The 20956-nt window shown below is 35.1% G+C and overlaps 1 protein-coding gene across 7 annotated transcripts in view; it reads right to left on the reverse strand.

The window, feature by feature from the left end:
- The window catches only part of LAMA2 (laminin subunit alpha 2), a 603913-nt gene that overhangs the window by 240833 nt on the left and 342124 nt on the right, over window positions 1-20956 (reverse strand). For all 7 annotated transcript variants that reach the window (XM_036871358.1, XM_036871360.1, XM_036871357.1 and 4 more), the window contains exons 13-15: window positions 10743-10844; window positions 9131-9342; window positions 613-724 (exon numbers count right to left, since the gene is read on the reverse strand). In XM_036871358.1, the coding sequence (XP_036727253.1) occupies window positions 613-724; window positions 9131-9342; window positions 10743-10844 (426 nt within the window). The remainder of the gene's footprint in view (window positions 1-612; window positions 725-9130; window positions 9343-10742; window positions 10845-20956) is intronic.

Here is a 20956-nt window from a genome sequence, read left to right on the forward strand (position 1 = left end):
TATAAATCTAGAATATTGAGACGGCAATAAATATCTAAAACTTTAGGTGCTAAACAAATCAAAGACCTGTAGGAAATTTTCTAGATTAAGGTATTTCTTCCATATATTATGTTCTGGACATTTTAAAGATTGAGTCCTTCAGATGATTGTGATTTGGTTGTATTCTTAGGAATAAAGTAGAGAAAGAATGTGGTACGTAGGATTAAAAAATGTGGAAAGGGTGAAAAAGAAAAGAAATGGTGCTAAATTCCTCATAAGTACTCAGGTGGAAATGAAAGAGAAATATATTGAAATATTATTCCACCATAATTTATCCTATTTTATCAACAGATTAAATTGAAAACAAACACTTAAAAAAACATCAGATTTTTAGCTATATGTCATAAGGCAAAATATCTCTACAAGAAACCTGATCTCAAGATGGCATTATATGAGTAACACTATTTGAAAGTCATGACTTTTTCACAGACATTGGAGTTTCTTCTTTAACTAATAATACACTATCATTTGTGCAATCCTTGATGAAAAAACTAAGCTTATTTTAGAATAGTTTATGGAAAATAATGCTGAAGGAACTTAGAATGCACTGAAGCTATATTCTTGCAAACTTACTTCACAGGAGGAGCCAGTATACCCTGATGGACATTGACAAACTTCCACAGCTGCTGCAATGCTTCTGTCAGTAGGATAGGGGACAGCAGATTCAAGGCCAACAGAGCTCAGCCTGGAGCAGAAGGAAAAATAAATGGTAGATAAGCAACAAACTCCTAGGTGTTACATCTCTTGAGGAATAGTATAGAAACAATGATGTAAATATAAGCAAATTTTTATGTTGAAAAAGAAGGCAAATGAATATCCATAACTTGATGCTGTGGTCATTCATCATATTAGGCAAAGTCAGCCCAGTTAAAAGTGCTCACAACCAGTACCACAATCAAATGTTGAAAAGATATGACTATTCTTGCTCATTTCTTGGTTTTTGGCTATGTGTTTTGATTCCCCCCCACCTTTTTTTTTTTTGAGATACAGAGTTTAATATCATAGTTGAAGGGGCTTCCCTGGTGGTGAAGTGGTTAAGAATCCGCCTGCCAATGCAGGGGACATGGATTCGATCCCTGGTCCAGGAAGATTATACATGCCGCGGAGCAACTAAGGCCACATGCCACAACTACTGAGCCTGCGCTCTAGAGCCTGCGAGCCACAACTACTGAATCTGCGCACCCTAGAGCCCGTGCACGCTGCAACCACTGAGCCCGCGTGCTGCAACTACTGAAGCCCGCGCACCTAGAACCTGTGCTTCCCAACAAGAGAAGCCACCACAATGAGGAGCCCACACACCACAACAAAGAGTAGCCCCCCGCTCGCCGCAACTAGAGAAAGCCCGTGCACAGCAACGAAGATTCAACGCAGCCAAAAAAAAAAAAGAAAAAAAAACATAGTTGAAGGAATTTTTAAAACAGAAGACATTCATATGACTGACTTATTTTTAATATTTAAACTAGAAAAGCAGAAGGACATAATATTAATATTCAGTCCAACCTTTTAAATTTAAAGAAAAATGGAAGCAAAAGAAAGAAAAGAAAGATGGAAATTATTTTGGTTGCTTTTTCTCAGAGATAGATCTTCATGTTGGTAGGTAAAAGTGAAACTTTTTCAAATGCTCAGTTGAATTAGAACTATTTTCCTAAATTGTTTTGGGCCTAAATTAAATTCACTGTTTTCTGTACTTACGGGCTTCATTTTATTGATACTCCTGTACAATCTGGTGATTTTAGCACAGAGATTTGGTTTCATTCCTTATACCTAGGAAAAGCTGGCTTGGCCAAATTGAAAAATGCTGTTACATAAGTGGTATATATGTATAGTGTGTGTATGTATTTCTTTCCAAATATGCAACCAATATATATTCACAATTTAAATAAATGTCATTAGTGTCTTATTGGCTTTTTCCCATTAAAAAAAATAAAATGTAAAATCTTCATTGTTAAGAACACAAACTCAGAAGTCAGACAGATCAAGATTCATATCCTGTCTCTGACATTTACCAGTCCCGTAGCCTAGGAAAAATTACTTAACATCTCTCGGCCTCAATATCATCATCTATGTAATGGAGATAAAACAAGAGTCCATACATGATGAGATTGATTAAAGGATTAAATGAAATAATGAATGTAAAGTTCTTGATATAGTACATAACTCATATACGTGGTTATAAAATGTTAGGCATTTTATTAACATATATTTACTCTTGCAACAGGATCAAAATGACTACATGAGTAGTACAAGAAATACTATTTCCATCCCCAAAACTAGATTTTTGTCATTTTAATGTATTAAAATAAATTTTAAATAAACTCTAAGAGCACAAAATTAAATTACTGCTATTGATTCATAATAATTATTGTTTTTTTAAAATGATTGACAGACCTCCATAATACATAGTATGCCATTATTTAACCATAAAAAAGATGTAACTGATTCTTGCTAGGGTATGCATTTTTAGTTGCTTTCTTAAGAGTGGTGGTAGATGTTTTATTGTTTGGCGATTCACAATTACCAAAGAGCTTGCCAGTTTGAGAATCTATGTTGTAATCAAGCCAGAGAACAAAGTTAATCAGCTCATTAAATGTATCTTCAGAAGTGACAACCTTTAACCAAGTCCTAAGCTTTTCAGCAACAAGTTTCTAAAATCTTTATTGTTTTTACCCCGATTTTCTTAATCCTACAAGCATTAAAAATCACTGTTTTACAGTGTTCAGGTTACATAGAGATTGAAAAAAAATTTCAAACGGTAATTTTTTCCACCAAATAAACTTGTATATGAAGTGTCACTGGCAATATTTTTTAAATTGAGGTGAAATTCACAAAACATAAACTAACAACTTTAAAGTGTCATTTAATACATTCAGTGTTGTACAATCACCATCTCTATCTAGTTCCAAACACTTTCATTAGCCCCCTGCCCCCTCCACAATAAAACCCTGTATCTATCAAGCAGTCACACTCTAGTCCACTGTTCCCCCAACCTCTGGCAACTGAGAATCTGCTTCTGTTTCCATGGATTTACCTATTCTGGATATTTCATACAGATGGACATATATAATACATGACCTTTTGTGTCTGGCTTCTCTCTGTTAGCATAATGTTTTCAAGGTTCATCCATGTTATAACACATATCAGTATTTCATTCATTTTTATGGATGAGTAATATTCTATTGCATGAATATACCACATTTTCTTATTCCATTCATCTGTTCATGGATGGTTGGCTATTTCTACTCTTTGGCTATTGTAAATATATTGCTATAAACATTTGTATACAACTATTTTTGAGTGCCTGTTTTTAATTCTTTGGGGTATATAACTAGGAGTGAAATTCCTAGATCTGGCAATTTTTAACACAACAAATGGTTTGGAAGAGTTACTAAAATAAGGATAGTACTTGTTTATGCTAGCATGAGTTTATGAGTACTCCTTAAGAACAGAGACCCTGTTGTGTCATCTCTCTACCTAGCCTGATCACGTCCATACATGCTCAACACATTTTTGTTGGATGGATGAATCTCTGGATGGATAGAAGGATAGACAGATAGTGGGTAGATGAACAGATAGATGGATAAATGGATGGATACAAGACCAAATACATACATAAATGAATAAATAAATGGATAGATGAAAGGAATGTAGTTATATTACAAACAATGTGTAACATACTCCATAACAAATGATACACTGAAGTCAGGAGCCACATTTCAGATGAATAAAATCAGATAAGTAGAAGAAAACTTACTTGTTTTATCTAACAAAGAAAATAAATTGAAAACTGCTAGCATTAGGACTTGAGGCCAGAGGCCAGAACTCATCTGAATTTACTGTGACATCTAATTGCCAGCAATTAATGGACTGTCACATGATAAACTTGTATTTCTGATCACTTTAATTTCAGAATTAGAAGATTTCATGATTACTATACTAGTTGATTATCATACAAAAGACTATCACAACTTACTAAACAGCAGCCTGGTCAATTGTATATAGATATAATCCCAGGATTTTCAATATAAAATTAATGAGCAAAACATAAAGAAAGAGTACTGGAATGTTTTAAAATAGAAAAATGAGTAATTGACTGCTTTAAGAAACAATTTAAAATAGAACAAAACAAAAACAAAAATATTTTCAATGAACTGCCAACCTTCATTTGTCTTTTGAAACAACAGATGTTCCTCTCCTTAATCTATGTAACCATTTTGAGCTCTGAGAAATTTCAACACTCAAACATCTTTCCCAGCAATATTCCACATTAGTATTCACTGAGCAGTCCCAGTGTTCATTAGGTTCTATTTGTTAAATGGGATTTTAATGTGTTTAACAGTTTTTAGTGTTACTCATGAAGAAGGCTGCAGTTTATTCTTTTTCTCCCTTCAATATGGTCATTTTATTTTCTTGATACAGGCTGCATTCATTTAAATACATAATGCTGGTAGTAATAAAGTACTAAAGTTTGGAGATGCATGAACTGTCAAAGATTTGTCAACTAAATCAAATGTTTTAGCTGGCTATTTCTCTTTATTATTATGAGTGGGAAATACAGATAAGGTGATGGATGAAGAGAAAAGACATAATTATATAAGCTAGTATTGAAAATATTGGAATCATATAAGAAACACTGTCCTGGAACTGTCTTAAAGATTGTTCTTAATATTTTTGTTTTCCTATATTTTCCACCAGAGTTAGCTATGTCATGCTTCACACACAAAAAAGAATAAAACCCAAACTATTCTTTATTAAACAACAGGACATTTGATCTTAAAACTCGTTTAAATAATTATTTTTAATTCACCTTTTTTATATAGAAGATATCTATTTAATTCTACTTAAACAAATGTTACTTCAGGTTGGTCACCATAGATAAAGATTTTATCGCTGTTCAGGTGCTTTGTTCTATTTCATTTTTGACAAAACATAAGATGATGACTTAGAACTTCCTTTAGCCTCTGTCCTGTGGAAGTTCCACAAAGTACTACTCAATTAGTGAAGGCTGATCATTTTTACCTCATTCCTAAAAAGGCAACAGAATCATTCACTGGTTCATTCAATGTCTGAGTGGGCCATCTGGGAACGAGCTAGACATTTTCTCCAAACATTTTCAATCCCATACCAAGTAAGGAAAATAACTGACAGAATCTGCTATTGTTGCAGCCATTCATCAAAAATATATTAAATGCTAATATGAGAATTCATCTCTTCCTCCCTAGTTCCACCAGGATGCTCTATGCACACTTCCACTGCACTCTTTATTATACTACCATAAACGTTACTACATGTCTGCCTTTCATACTCGACTATGCCTTCTTTGAATTCAATGATCCTTTATCCATCTTTGTATCCTCTTTCCTTAGCCTAGAACTATCACATAATAATTACTGTGTACTGAGTGTCTTCTGTGCACTATCATGGGAACCTGAGACATAGCTCCTTTAAATATCAATGAAACTAATGTGGTAATCACGTTTTTGTCCACATTTACAAAGGCAGAACCTGAAGCTCAGAGAAGTAAAGTGCCTTGTCACTATAATACCATTAGCAAATGGTGCAGCACAGACTCAAACCCAAACCCAATGGTTAGCCTGTTACTTGACATTGTCTCCCAACATATACTAGATAGCAGGTAAGATGTTTTGGATACATCATTTTCTCACCTTAGCATTCAATCTTGAAAGCTAGGTATTCTTTTTGCCATTTTACAGAAGAGAGCTGCGACTCAAATACACAGGGAAGGCACTCAGTAAATGCTGGCAGACTGAATGAATCCAATGTTACAGAATAGATTTGGGAGGTAGTCAAAGATAATGGGGAGAAAACACATGTGGGCATAAACCCTGGCTGAACCTCTTCCCAAGAGCAAGTTACATACATCTTTTTAAGAGCCTGAGAGCCCTCGTCATAATAATTTCTTCAAAATGCGATTACCTGTATCATTAATTTCAAAAGGTAGAAGTATACTATCAACACTATTTCTACAAGCCTCAAAACACTCCCTTGTTTCTAAGGATTTTTCTAGATTATTTATTACATAAATTCTGCATAATATTTTTGATACCCATACCAAAAAATTTACTATTAAAAGTCATGTGAAAACATCTTGCCTTGAAGAAATTTCGTATTTCTTTTCAAGCAATAAAGACACATGGGTTGTATCACAATAAAGTCATAATGGGCTCAGTTATGCTGTGGTAACAGACAACTCCAAATTCTCAGTGGCTTAACAGAAAACAAAATTTACTCATGTGAAATCCTCTACAGGTCTGGGTAACTATTCTGGGTAGCTGACCTATGTGTGCTGTCAATATTTCAGGCTGTTTTGATCTTCTGGCAGCTAAGTAAGCTCCATAGAGTCTCAAACTGGCAATTCAGTGCTTTTCCAGGGTTTGGGGGGAGGAGGAGAGGAATAATACATCATTTCAGCTCACATTTCATTGGCCAAACCAAGTCCTATGACCACATCTACCCTCAAAGGAAATGCAATATTCCAAAAGGAGGAGATTAAAAATTTGATGAACTGTACTAATGTCTACTATAGGGTATAAGAAAAAATATCAAGTTAAATATCAAGGATGCTACTAAAAATAAGGTTTGGTGAATTTAAAGGAGAAAGATACACAGTTAGGTTAAGTTGATTTCTCTTACATTCTTAAAGGAAGAATGAAAAATTTTCCATTTTTATCTTCATCTTATCAATGAGGACAATGAGAAGGAAATCAATTAATTTTATCGTATGGGCCTCTCTGCATTGTCGAAAAGAATGACAGCAAAAATGGTCTCAATTTTAGAAATATCAGTCCATGCTTTTTTCCAGATGTCTCCAAGTCTTAACAGGACTTGGAAAAAATGGTATTCCCTGGAATGATGCAGGTCAGATAGAAATGCTTCAGATTTGTGTGCTGATTTGCCATTAGCAAAATGCTTTTGCAGTCCTCTAATTCCATTCTCATAATGACTTTCTGACGTTGGCAAGCAATTGTCCTCATCCTTATTTTACAGGTGAGGTGACTGAATCCAAAGAGGTCAAAATGACACTTATGTTTACAACTATTAAATAGCTAAGTTGAAAACAGAAGTCAAAATCCTGACCTGCAGCCCACTTCTCCCTCCACTATTCAATTCCAGTTCCTCCATAACGGGAGGAACGTAAGCCCATTTGCTGAGAGAACTACCCTGGAAATAAATCTTCCTTAAGTAATTCTAAACATGAATTTCTGTTGAGATAGCTTCAATTTACTTGTGCTTGCACACAAGCTGTATACCAAGTTGGAAGCCTACTGTGCAAGACAAGTTGAAATCAATTCAAATGATGTTTTACAAATATGACTCAATCTACTAGTAGATCAGAGATAAATAAAATATAACAAGCGTACTGACTCGGGATTCATGCTGACTTTCAGCTCACCTGAAGTGGGTAGGAGTTTCAAATATGATATGGCTTTCACTTCTTGAACCACAGTGCCTTACAAAATGTAGGCTGCAGAAAGCATCACCTACTTGGATTAGTTCCTGTGTCAGATCCCATAGCCACACTCTGTGAACACGTTGTTCGTGTATGGGAAAACCTCAGCAGGCTCCAATGAAACTAGTGATTTTAAGATGGGCGGACACTAAAATTATCTGACACGAATCAGGGGGAGTCATGTCTTTGGATTAACTAGTCTGAGAAACAATGCTGGCAAAAATAAATAAGTCCCCCAGCCACTTTTTGTCAATTTGTTTGTCATTTATTTTGAAATCCAGAGGACTCATCTCGTTGTACTCTTTAAACATCGTGGCAATCTCTATTTACTAAATGTGAAAAGACATAATTAATTCCTAAGTGCTGCTTCTCATCTTCATGGCATTTTAACCCAGCTTCTAGCAGAATTGACTATGCAGAAGAGGTACATTGTTTGGTAGTGGTTCTGTTTATGAATCTGCGATACTCTCCTTTGGGAGATGGTAATGATGATTACACTTAGTTAAAATACTACAAATGAAAGACAAACTAGGCCATGCAAGCAAATGAAGGAGGTAGGGGAGCATCAGTAATAAAAAAAAAAACCTTTTGCAGATAAATCAGTATTGGAGACATTGCTTTGATTATGGGTATGCCAAGTTGTCGGTTTGGGGTCACATTTGGTCATCTAACTTAACCTGATTTAGGACAAAATTGCCACGAGAGCTTGTGTTATTTACTATTAGAGTAGAAAAGGAGAAAGGAAAAGAGCTCATTCAGACACAAAGCTAAAATTCTGTCAGAAAAATACATCATTGTTTTAAAAATGGAAAGCACAGCAGCCTACAGTCAGCCCCTTATGGATGTTTGGTTCAAGTCAGGGAGCTCTCTCTTTAAGGAAAAAAAATGGAGAACAGAAAGGAATAATCCTTTGAAAGTGTTCTAGGTAAAGAGCACTTTACATAATCATCACATATAATTTTCACAACGACCCTGAAAGGTAGGCACTATTTTCTCCACTTCACATTTGAAGAAATCAAGTTTCCACAAGGACCAACCACTTGCCAAAGGTCACACATATAATAAGCAATAGAGCTAATTTAATTCCTAGTCAGGTTACCTCCAAAGCTCATACTTTCCTTTATATCAGGCAGCCATTACAGTATTACAGTATTTTTTTAAAAAAAACTTGTAGTTACTTAAATGAAGGTGCTTATATTTCTCATCATAAACTATATACTATTAAGTCAGAGACGACTGAATTAATTAATGGAAGAAAATATTCTACAAACCACTTTCTGAATACGGGTATCCTGGAATTGTATCACTTTAGTTTTCCACTATCTGAGTCATCATAAAGGAGACTCTTTTCCAGTACAGCATTTCTCATTATGGGAATCATTCTTATTGCATGCTCTGGCAGAATTGAGAAAGAATCATCAATACTAAAAAAGGACTAAGACAAATTCATCTTGGGTATGTAAAATTTTAAAACTTAATAGAAACACTTTTCAGAAAACCAGTGCTCCGTTCTTATCTACTATTTGAAGACAGCAAACCTTAGGGATCTTCAGTCACTCAGCACATGCGTGTTTGCCCCAAGGTAAATGTGTGAACACTGGGAGATGCAGTTCTTGAGTTTACCTGAAGATGGCATCCATCCCAAGGCTGTATGTGATTTGTATAAGGACTCTCTTTAAATTCGCAAGCACAGTCATAAACTCTTTCCTACTGACTGGGAAATTTGTGCCATGTATGGTAAATAAATCTTCTTTAAGTGACAACACATTAATATGTTCTTCAGATGGTTGCAGATATACCTCATCGTGGGCTGTGCTGATTCTCAAGTCATTTCCCTAAAGAGAAAAAGAAAGTATAAAAGGGTAAAACTGTGAAAAAAAGGGATTCTCTTCTCTGTGGATTATCCTCAGTAGATTTTTAATTTCAGGTTAGCTTCCCCTGTCAGTCAGCATATTTCTAGTATGTATAAAAGGCAGAGAAAACAATTTAAATATTAGCCTTAACCAGATGCATCACAAAGTATAAGCTTCCTGGTTATGCATGACTTTGCTTCCCCCATTAACTAAAATAATAAATACCTGGCAACTCATAGATATATGTGATTACAAATGTCTCAGTTTTACAGAAGTGTACAAAAGTTGCATATTTCAAATATACTGTTTTATGGTGAATGTGGGTTGTATAGGAAAATAGGGAAGAAAACTTAGAACAGTGTATGAAGCTATTGTTTTAAAGGACTCTTCTATCTGGGGAAAAAAACCCAAACAAACAAGAAAAAACCCTGCAGTTTAATGTTCACAATAGGATAATGGCATCATTACCATTTGGGTTAACATTTTATCTTGGTTCATTCGTATTAATAATATGTAACTTCTCAACATTTTACATTTAGAGAATCCCTTTTATCTCAAAGGAATTCCATGACATACTTCTAGTTTCATACACATACATATGTAATGATATATATCACCCAGATCACTTCATCGAATACTGGGAACATTCATTTTGGGGAAAGAATTTTTTTTACTGATTCTCATGCCTGAAAGTTTCAAGACAAAAAACAACAGAGCCTCGTGCTAAATCAACATAGATCCATTTGGACTCATAAATATGCATGAAATGTGTGCTTTTGTGTGAGTTGAGGGGAGGAGGGCATGTATTATGTGAAAGGAAGAGTATGAGAAAGGATGGAAGACAGCCTTTGTGATGACTTTAGGCTTCTAGCATTTGGGAACTGCCTATGGCCCTCCAAATCCCGAAAGCAGTTTCTCCTATATTTTTCTTACCTAAATTAGGAGTTTTGAATTCGATTTAACTGTACCTAAATAAATGTTTCCTTTTCCATTTACTTCTACCTAATATAAACAAAGAAATAAACAATAAAATCTACTTGGAAGCAAGGAGAGATGGAAAGAGTACAACTATGTAAATCAGCCATTTGCCTAAATACTTTCAGTATCCTGATATTCTTGGGAAAATGGTCATTAAGTTTTAAATTTAAATTCCAAATCTGCTCTAAAACTCCCATTTACCATTGGAACCCAATGCCTATGCTCAGTCTTCTTTTAGCTATGTCTCAGAGTGAAACATAAGACTGGCATAAGAAAATTCCCAAAATATGATATTTTTCTCTAGTAGTATGTAAATTAATGTTAAACTAGCCAAGTAAGGAATAACCTGAAGTAACATAAGAGTGTAAAGCAGTTAAATATAAATGACACTTTCCATACTCTACCTCTAAGATAATCATAAGCTGGAGTATGTGTTCTGTATCTTCCTCCTCTTCTTCGAGGTCGTATGATATAGTAAATGTCAATTGTCCTCCAACTGCTGTGAGCTACAAGAGAGGAGATGCGTAATCATTACAGGACTGGAGATGGGTCATTAAATCATGTTTTACTTATTATTTTAAAATTATTACATTGTTCTAGAGGGCAGGATTTGGAAGAAGCAGAAATCATGAGCGTGCAGAGTGAGAATGACAGACATTTCTTTAGGAGTAACCTTTATACGAACCTTACCCATCAACAGCAAGCCTGACACAAATATAAATTCATGTATTATTTTCCCTTGTATTGCAGGCTTGCTGAAATAGGTTAAGTTCCAGGGAACCAAACACAGCCCCTCTTGTCATTCTCCTAGTGTGTAGCTTGAGCTTTAAAATTCCCAAACAGAGAAGGATCTTTGTTAAAATTGGGAGATTTCTACCCATCCCTGAGGGTCACTCACTTTCTGTGTGTCTGAATGCTTTCAGCAAAGACATCACTCCATTTCACAGGCACTTTACCTAGACTATAAGCTAAGCTGGGAAATGTTGTTGGTCAAAGAAAAAGAAGGGTAGCAGCAAATTTTATATCATGATAAAATTCAATCAAAACTCCCAAAGAAGATACACTTTCCCCTGTGCAATCAAATATGCTTAGTTTGAATGAACGCTGTTATCCCTATTCGTTAAACAAACTTCTTTCCTTCCAACTCGCATGCTGAGCCCCATACAATGTATGCTTGAGGTTTACATCCTCTGACATTGACAGTAACCTTGTAGAAAGGATAAAAAAATAGGAAAGCAAGATCATTTACAGGACAGGAATCAACACTGGAGCTTGAGTGACAGACTCGATGCAAATGCTGCAGTGCTTTTTAAAAAATTCCACCCCAGCATTGTAAATAGACGCTCATAAAACAAAGCTGATGATTTGTATTCTGCAGTTTCCTCCATGCTGACAAACAGACCCAGCTTCGCAGCCCTAGGCTCTTTGTGGCCTCTCACAGCAGACCCTGACCACAAAGCAATTCCCGATGATGTTCTGGATTGAGGAGGAGGAACCCGGATTCCTCTCAGAGTTGTTCCACAGGGAATGGAACATAGCTCGCCATGGCTGATTAAACAGGGTTTTTAAATTGCAGCTCCTTAATGTCTTCTACGAGCTCATTACAGGGAGCTCTATAAGGAACTAAAATTCAGAAAACTTTTATTCCCCTGCTCCACTGAGAAATAGCCCTATTCTAATGTCTTTTCATATATAAAATAATAAATATCTCTCTGGACTATAGCCCTTGGCATTATTGTGAGTAATGAGGGGTGAATCTATGTAAAAGGTTTTTGGTTCTATTAAGATAAGCTTCCAAAATTTCACATAGCATGCTTGTTCAAAATCAGCCAGACATTTTCTCAATGACAGGAGTCTAGAAAGGCAGCAGAAAGAATGTTTCATATATTTCAAAGAGGACTTAACTATTCAGAATTTCCTAAATTAATAAAAATATTTAGTAGGAGGTAGGGATTGAGTTTGGGAAGGACATTGGGACATAGATCCATAATGTTGCAAACTTTTGAGCTTCCAAATGTATTTTGATTGTTTAAAATTTGGATTACATGTTATTATTCTTCTGGAATATGTTTCTCTAAAAAAAAAAAAGACCAATGTAAATTAATTCTTAATTTCTTAAATCAATTTGAGAAACTTAGAATTAAAGGTAATTCCCACTTTGCCAATAAAAAGAGCCAACGTGTGTGTAAATTGAGTATCCCACATGTTAAGACTTAAGATGAAATACAAAAATGTTTGATCTGTTACAATATTTGATTTGTCAATGTACTTTCCATACCTGCTTATAATCAAGTCATATAGTATATGAGATAATATAATATGGGAGAGTAATGAGGGTGGAAACAGGGAAAAAGGAACAAATAACTACATAGAAAAAGAGAGGGGCCTTTTGCGGGTCAATGATAATACAAAACATGAACTAAGGAGTAGAATTAATTCAACCTATTTTCCTGAGGGCTTATAACAATAGTAGTAATCATAATAATGAAAAATTGGTTTCTCATTCACATTTCATAAAACAACTTTTTTCCAAACTCTTTCATGCATATTTGATACCCATGCTTTGGCAACATTAGAACCAGTTTTTGAATCATCTAACAATTTTCATGAGTGAATCTATTTTGCTTCCACCTAAGTTGTGAAAAACAGGAAATTTTAAATAGATGCATGATACTGTTACCAGATGTTTTTTCCCCAAACCACAAGTGTTCATTTCTATAATATTAAAATCATTGTCTCCTTCATTCACCCTAAGGTGTGTATTTATGATCACCTCTATAAAACTACTTAGTCAAGTACTTAGGTAATTTTTTAAAAGACTGTTTAAGATATCATCCTTCAATTTAGAGATGTACTTCCTAGGAATAATTACTTATTCTCTGTTAAACTCCTTTGCCTCTATTTTTCCTTCAACTCCATAAAGTAATCTCTTCATAAGCAATAAGACCAAGCACTTCCTGGTGGTGTTTCCAGCTAATGTGTCTTCCCCAAAGAGTACATACCATTGTAGGGTCTTTGTAATGATTCAATTATAAGATAACACCTTCTTTTCTGAGGAACATTGCTTTTTGGGGGAAAAAGCTTTGCGAATACTCAGAATACAAGTTGTCCTTTCATATATGGCTTGGATGAAGAATTCTGTCTCTTCTCCGTCAATGTACTGCTCCATATTCCAAATGCCATTTTTACTTGGCTCCTCCACATGCTTGCTTCTCCACTCTCCTATAATTCCTTCAGTATCCCAATCTTCACTCTCTCCATCAAATCAAATGTGCACAGGGCTGCAAGTCATCAATTAACTTTGTTGTCTCCTCTAGCTATTATCTCTGGTTATTTGTTAGTTTTGCTGTCAAACTCTAAGATACGCGGTATTACACTCATTTTCTTTATTTCTACCCATCCACCCTTTTTTTATTTTATCAAGCTGCAGCCTGCTTTCCACCCTTAGTACTTCACTAACAGTGTTTCTTGAAAGGTCATTTATCAGCTTTATCTAGCAACCACTAATGGGTTTTTGTCCAGTTCTATGTGTCATGTGATAATTCTTAAGATTCTTGACTCCTTGGTCTTCTACTATATTAAACTTTTCTGATACTTCTTCCCCTGGAGTACGACAGAGGTCATACCTCTGTCTCTGTGATAGATACATTTTTCTTCTATTCTATACTCAGTGTATGGATGTCTCCAAGACTCTTACTCTCTTTTGGTTATCCTTTCTTATTGACTTTCCATTCCTCTCTCATGGATTGAACTATGTTCATACCTGGTTTCTCAATCCGTATCTTCTATCCTGTCCCATGTCCCTGTATTAATTTGCTCCTGGTGTCATAACAAAGGACCAGTGACTGGGTAAACAACAGAAATCTGAGATCAAGATGTCAGCAGGGTTGGTTGTTCTTAGGCCTCTCACCTTGGCTTGTATTATAGATGGTCATCTTTTTCCTGTGTTCTTCCATGGTCTTCCTTCAGTGTTTGTCTCTGTCCTAATTTCCTCTTCTTATAAGGACAACGGTCATAGTGGATTAGGGACCACACTAAGAGCCCCATTTTAACTTAATTAATTAATTGGAATAAAAGATCCTTTCTCCAAATACAGTCACATTTTGAGGTTCTGGGAGTTAGGACTTCAACATACAATTTTGGGGAACAATTCAGCCTGTAAAAGTTCTGTACTGAATGATTGTTCAGTAATGTATCACACACTCAACATACCCAAAGTTAATCTTATTATCTGGGTCGTCCCAGGAAACAACTATTTTCTTAACTTCCATGAAGCATAGGTCAAGCCAATTGCTTTGTTTCTCTACTGTAATTTGGAAACCATAGGTACAACATAATATTGTTTTCACTTTATTTTCTGTATCAGATTAGTGCCTCAATCCTATTCCTTGAAATGCTTCTTGTCTAACTTTCTCTTCCCATTGCTACATCACACTCACTAGGTCCTCATCAAGCATTTGAATTCAATTCCCTGACTTCAGTCTTCTTTTTAGGGGAAAGTGTTATCAACAATCAATTCTGTTGTTGCACTTACCTAATGAAGAACCTCTAGTGGCCCTGGGATCTATGATGTCATTCAAGTTTCTGTGCAGTTTCAATACTCTGTAGGATCTATCTAGCCCCCTGTTCACAAAATCTGTGCAGAGATGTCCCAGGGCACTTCAGTAAACTCACAAAGGCACTGGGGGATGTTGTAAATGTTTGAAGGAAATACAGCAATACTATATAATGGTTGGACTCCACACAAACAACTAGCTCTAGGTAGTTCACAATTTTAACCTCTAGAGGATGTTCTCAAAATTTTGAGCTATGTTTTTGTTTACTTGCATTTTCAGCCATGTCATATCTTTGTTAAGCAAAGTTTTCAGTGGATGCTGTGATAAAAACAAAAACAAAAACAAGCATTGTACAAAAATCAATGTGAAACAGAAAATAAAGGCAGCAATGTCTGATCTGATTCTCGGTTTTGAGAACTTGAATATTATTCAGCACGAAAGATCCCATTAGTAAGTGATTGTGGTAATTTATGAAGAAAAGAAATTATTATATTGTCTAAATTTATGTGCATTATTTTTTAATGACTGCTAAGTTGTTAAATTACAAATATTTATTAAGTTGTTTAGCCCTAACTACTGCAGCATATTTCAGTTGATCTAGAAGGCATTGTGAGAAAAATATGGAGACACTAAGAATACCACAAATAGAAAAAGTTTCAGAACTCCCAATCTAGCCTCCGTATCTATCCATTCTGCTACTTGTATGTGCTTAAAGTAATTTTCCTGCTGAAATTCTCATTCCTACAACTCTCTGACCATTCAAATGCTGCTTTTCTTTCTTTGCCTGGCTTATGTCCCGCTGGACAGAAGACTGAGGGAAAAAAGTTCTTTCAGTGATATTCTTAAAGTCTACTGAGAAGTCAGTGGCAACCACAACTAGTAAAAGAGCTAAAGGATTGAAGAACAGGTAGAGCTCTGTATAAACCAACTCATCCAATAACATTAAAGAATTCTAACCATACATCACATGACATTGGTAAGTTATGTGTACTGTGCATAACTTTAACTTTCCACAATTTTGGACTTTGTAGACTCTATTAATTTTATATTTGAGGTTTTCATATTAGTCCTTTTTGGGGACAATATTGATTTCTCTAATTTTACAGAGCACTGCATGTACAGCCAATAGAACATTTCATTTTCTCCTGCTATTTAGGAACTAAACGGTCATCGTTCTATGGGCTAGAGAAATATGCTTTTCCACAGGTAGAAGTAAGTGCAATTCCAGTTTGCTTTAGGGCCTTTCTTATATTTACTGGATGGATTAGACTATATCTACCAGAGATGAAAATTATATTCCTTTTCAATACAAAGAGAAAGTGAATTTAATGAAAATATTTCATTCCATAAGAGTCCCCAAAGACCTAGCCTTTTATCTTTCCCCTTGTCTATTAAGCAAAATTCTCTTTGGGGAGATTCAGATATCAAATTGCGAAGGCACTGCAAGACAAAGCACCCATCCATTCCTGGAGATGGTTCAGTGCTAAGCCCTTCACTCTCCTGATCCTCAAATTCACGCCATTAAGAAAAGAGCAATGCGAGTAGCTGTTTCCCATGAATACCTGTTTTAATTCTACCTTCAGGGGAAAGGAACAGCTTGATTGCAAGCAACATTATAGTTACTATGCAATATATAACCTAATGTCACACTTACTAATGTAGTGTGCATGCAGCACATTGCATTAAAGATCTAATGAGGCAGGAAAGTTTTTCCTCATGAGTGGAAAAGGCTAAAAAGTTAATTCATAAAACTAAGCTTTACAAAAGCATTTAGTATTAGGTTTTGCGTGTTCTAGCCTCTCTTTCCCCCCCCCCCCCCAATTTAAGAAGTATGGATTGAGAGATGAAGGGTGGATGATCTATGGAGGACAATATATCTGCAAGGAAATTTTTCTCAGAAAAATAAGCCTGGGATATTTGGTCCTCTGATGTCAGAACACCATCACTCTTACTCCACAAAATGGGGTGTGAAACCTAATATTTGCTTTTCTTACCAGAGCAAATATTTCAGAAGGGATATACTAAAATCAAATGAGGAAAAGGCTTTGTAATATTGAGCAGGATAAGTGAAACAGAGCTGTCAATTTCAATTTAGTATCACAAAGAGGGCAGGCGATTCATCCTTCTAGATTCCAAAGCCCCAGAGTATTAAACTCTGAAAAGGTATCCTCCCATTTAAGTGTTTATTAACGTGTCTATTCATGAAGCTCTTTTTCAAAACAGAAAAAGTATTCCACTACAGGTTTTGTTATGCTCTTTTGTACATTTATAACATTGAGATAAGTGCATGTTTCTCTCCTTTCAAAACTTGGTAATTAGAATAGAACCGATGCAAGGGGATGTTGAATTAGAGAACAGGCAGAATTTACACGGGCGACCTTAAAGTTACATCATCTTTAAAGCACAGAAAATGGACTTGGAGTTGTGGGTGTCAAACGGGGACAATACATTCTAGAAATGTTGCTTTGGAAGGCAAGAGGCTACTTTATGCAGTCCAGGAGATACAAAGAAAAAACTCGAGGAATTTTACTTTCTGCCTGCCTTACTCCCTTTCTTTTCTTCCTCTCTGCTTGCTTTTTCTGCCTTCTTTCCTTCCTTGTACACATCTCCCTCAAATCCTACCCCCACTCCCACCATCTCCTTCTCTCCTCTTTCTTCTGATTTTTTTTTCCTTTTAGACTTGGCCACTTCCAACCAGATAAGATAATTTTGCATCCCTCTGTACTTTGTATCATCTAAAGTTCATATGTATCTAAAGCAGTGATTAAAATCATGAATGCATCAGGGCCAAGCCCACCAGGGACACTCTCTCAGTGTAACACTCAGGAACTGATCAATCAATCAGTGTCCTTGCAGCCTAATCCTCCAATTGCTTATGGAACTACTCACGCATATTTATTCTTCCCAACTTTCACCATGTTTTTCCAAATTCTCACAACCTACCTCCTAGCTAGTATTCATATACAATGTTTCTTATTAATAATGCCAAGAGATATTCATTACAGGGTTTTGGTTGGCAGAGGGAAAACAAAGTAATTGTGAGAGATACATCTAGAGGAATTAAGAAGTCAGTATGAGATTCCCATATGAATTTCTGTTAAATTAGTTGTTTATTCACTTGAGTAATGCCTACATATCTCCAGCATAAGCTTTCTGTCTCCTGCGTAACAAAGTGAGGCCCAATTATACTTTCCCTATACTCAGTTATGATTCAAAGCAAATGGAATTATAAAGGTTTGATCAGGTAAGAATGTTTCTGGTTGCAACTGAAAACCAGACAATTAGCGGTTCTCGTATAACAAGAAGTCCAAAGGTAGACAGATCAAATTTTTAAAAATTACAATGAATGGGTTAATTTTTTTCTATTTCATGTATTTTCTACAAACACCTAGGTCCTTCTGGGGGCACTTAAAAATATAAACATCTCATGAATAGATTTGCTAAACTTTACATAGAAGACAAAGCACTTAGAAGTACAACATCCCATACATAAATTAGTATTTAGTGTTTTCTCTAAGTTCTCTGACTTAGAGAACTACTTGCTACCTTGTGACATGCACTGATCAAATATTGAGTTGAAATAGTACAGTCTCAACAGATGTGAGTAAATGGTAGCAGCCAAATTCTCCAAACTGTTTTTTGTTATCAAGCCCAGACTCAAAAATAGGATTTTTGCAACAGCTGTTTGTCTTCTGTTTACTTTTTATGTTTGGATGGAAGCTTCCATTAGTACTCTTTCTTTGGGTTGGATTAATTTATGAGTAAATATTCAGTACAAAAAATACATGTAGTATATTATTAAACATTGATCTAATCAAATAAACCATAAATTATGGTTTTATATATACATAAGTTTCGTACTGACTAGGGCTTAATTTTTTTCTTTAAGTTCTCTGCCAAGAAAACAGAAAACTATATCCTCATGATATACAACATTGATCTGATTAAAATAACAGGACCCATTTTAATCCAAGTTCCAGTAAGTTAAATAGAAACAGACTTACTATTTTCACATAAATGAGGAATGAAAACAAAATATACAACCCTTGTGGGAAATTTATGAAAACACTGTAAAAAAGAGTTATCAGCATTGCTATTTTCTACGTGAATGAGAATTTTAGTTAATCTTTCTCTTACTGCTTAAGTATTTTGTCTTATAAGTATATTCATTACTTTGGATAGTATATGGCTAGTGTATAGCCTTTTCCCCTCACATTGCAAAAGTAGCAACAAGAGTGTAATAAACAGAGCTTTCCTCTTGCCCATAGGCAATTCTAACAGTTTATATCTTTAGCAACACTAAATATGGTTGGAACTGCTGTATGTTTAAATAAGCTCAATTAATTTTAGGTTACATTATTTAAATAGAGGTTATTTTGAAACAGCAGTCAACTTATCTCCCTCAAAAGCAGAAGCCAGAACACATCTTGGAATACTATTCTGATTTGATGCTAAATTGATCTACCACTATTCTCTTTTCTTTCTTTCCTCATTTGTGAACTCTGCAGGTGACTCTTTATTACAGCAGTAGAAGCTGATTATGAATTTTAGAAGAAAACACTCCCAAATGTGCAATGGAAACTAAGTCACACCCTAGAGGAGAATCAACAGGCTAATAAAATACATTTAAGTATCTTCTTCCAGAATGAACAGATAAAGGGCTGTGTTAGTTATCTGATGTCTATTAATATAGGGGTCAGATATAAATCACACCAAAGATCAAACCCATTCCTGGAGATTTTCCGGACCTAATTTCGGATCCTGGTTCTGCCTTTAAATTGCTGTATGGCCCTTGGGAAAGTTATTTATGCCTTCAGAGTCTCAGTTAATTTTCACTAAAATGAGCTGAATTACACCTACCTCAGAATTTTGTTCTGAGGATGAAATGAGAAAATACAAGGTAAATTCCTCACCTGGCACCTAGCATACAGTATATAAGTAAAAAATATTGTAAGTTATACTGTTTTAATATATTTTCAAAATTAAATATATACATACTTCACACAAAAATCTAATCATAATAATTTTTATTTCATGATTCTAAATGCACTTTAAAATCTTAGGTTTTCTGGAAGAGTCACAGTGATGGCAGGATTCAGATCTTATTCATGTTTTAATGTTTCCCTCTGGTACTCTGCATAAGTATCTCACAGATAGTAGATGGTACATAAATATCTGCTGAATTTTAATCAAATTCAACACCATATATCATGTCAATATATGATACTGAATAGATGGAGAAGGCATTAAAAAAACTTGGAAAATTTGTACTACTCCATGAGATAACTTGCAGTTGTTATTAGAGTAGGTCTTTATTGGTCTCTCTATTATTATCTTTATCAGTCCTAAAAACAAACCAAACTAGACATGTCTATTTGAGCTTTTTGGTGATTTGAGCTTACCACAGGAACTTACTGTACTGCTGACTGGCAAACTATAAATGCATTTGTTTTAAAATAAGGAACCTTTAGCACTGGGAAGTTTGATCTGAAGTTGAAGGAAAAAAAATCAATATTTAAGTCATTTAGACATTTACACACATGAAGCAACTATATGCCATTACTTTTCACCAGCTTCTATATGCTAGGATAATAGCGCAATTTCCAGCACCCACTAATACATATTTTATAAGTCATATGCACATTTTCAATATGTTCTGATACATTGGCAAACAATGTACTCTCTGTATTAAGAAGATATCTAGCATACAGATTAAAGGAAGCAATAATCCAACTGCAATCACAGCCAGCAAGAGCACATTCTTGATATCACCGTTTAAGAGAGTAGTTGACAAATTAGAGTTCATTCAAAGAGGAATGACCAGGATGTTGATGGCTCTAAAAACTGAGCAAAAGGTTTAGAAAGGTAATGGGAATCTTTAATCATAAAAAAGAAAAAACTTAGGGAAAACATGATTGTTTTCTCGAATGTCTGAGGCTCTAGCATGTATAATAGGAAAAAAACGTGCTCTGTTTGTAGCACACAAATTGAGCCTATATAAGGAAGTGGGGAGAAGGAGTATTGTTTGGTCATGTGGAAAAATTAACTTCTAATATCTAGAA

The sequence above is a fragment of the Balaenoptera musculus genome, chromosome 12 (assembly GCF_009873245.2).
Source record: "Balaenoptera musculus isolate JJ_BM4_2016_0621 chromosome 12, mBalMus1.pri.v3, whole genome shotgun sequence".
Classification (NCBI taxonomy): Eukaryota; Metazoa; Chordata; class Mammalia; order Artiodactyla; family Balaenopteridae; genus Balaenoptera; species Balaenoptera musculus.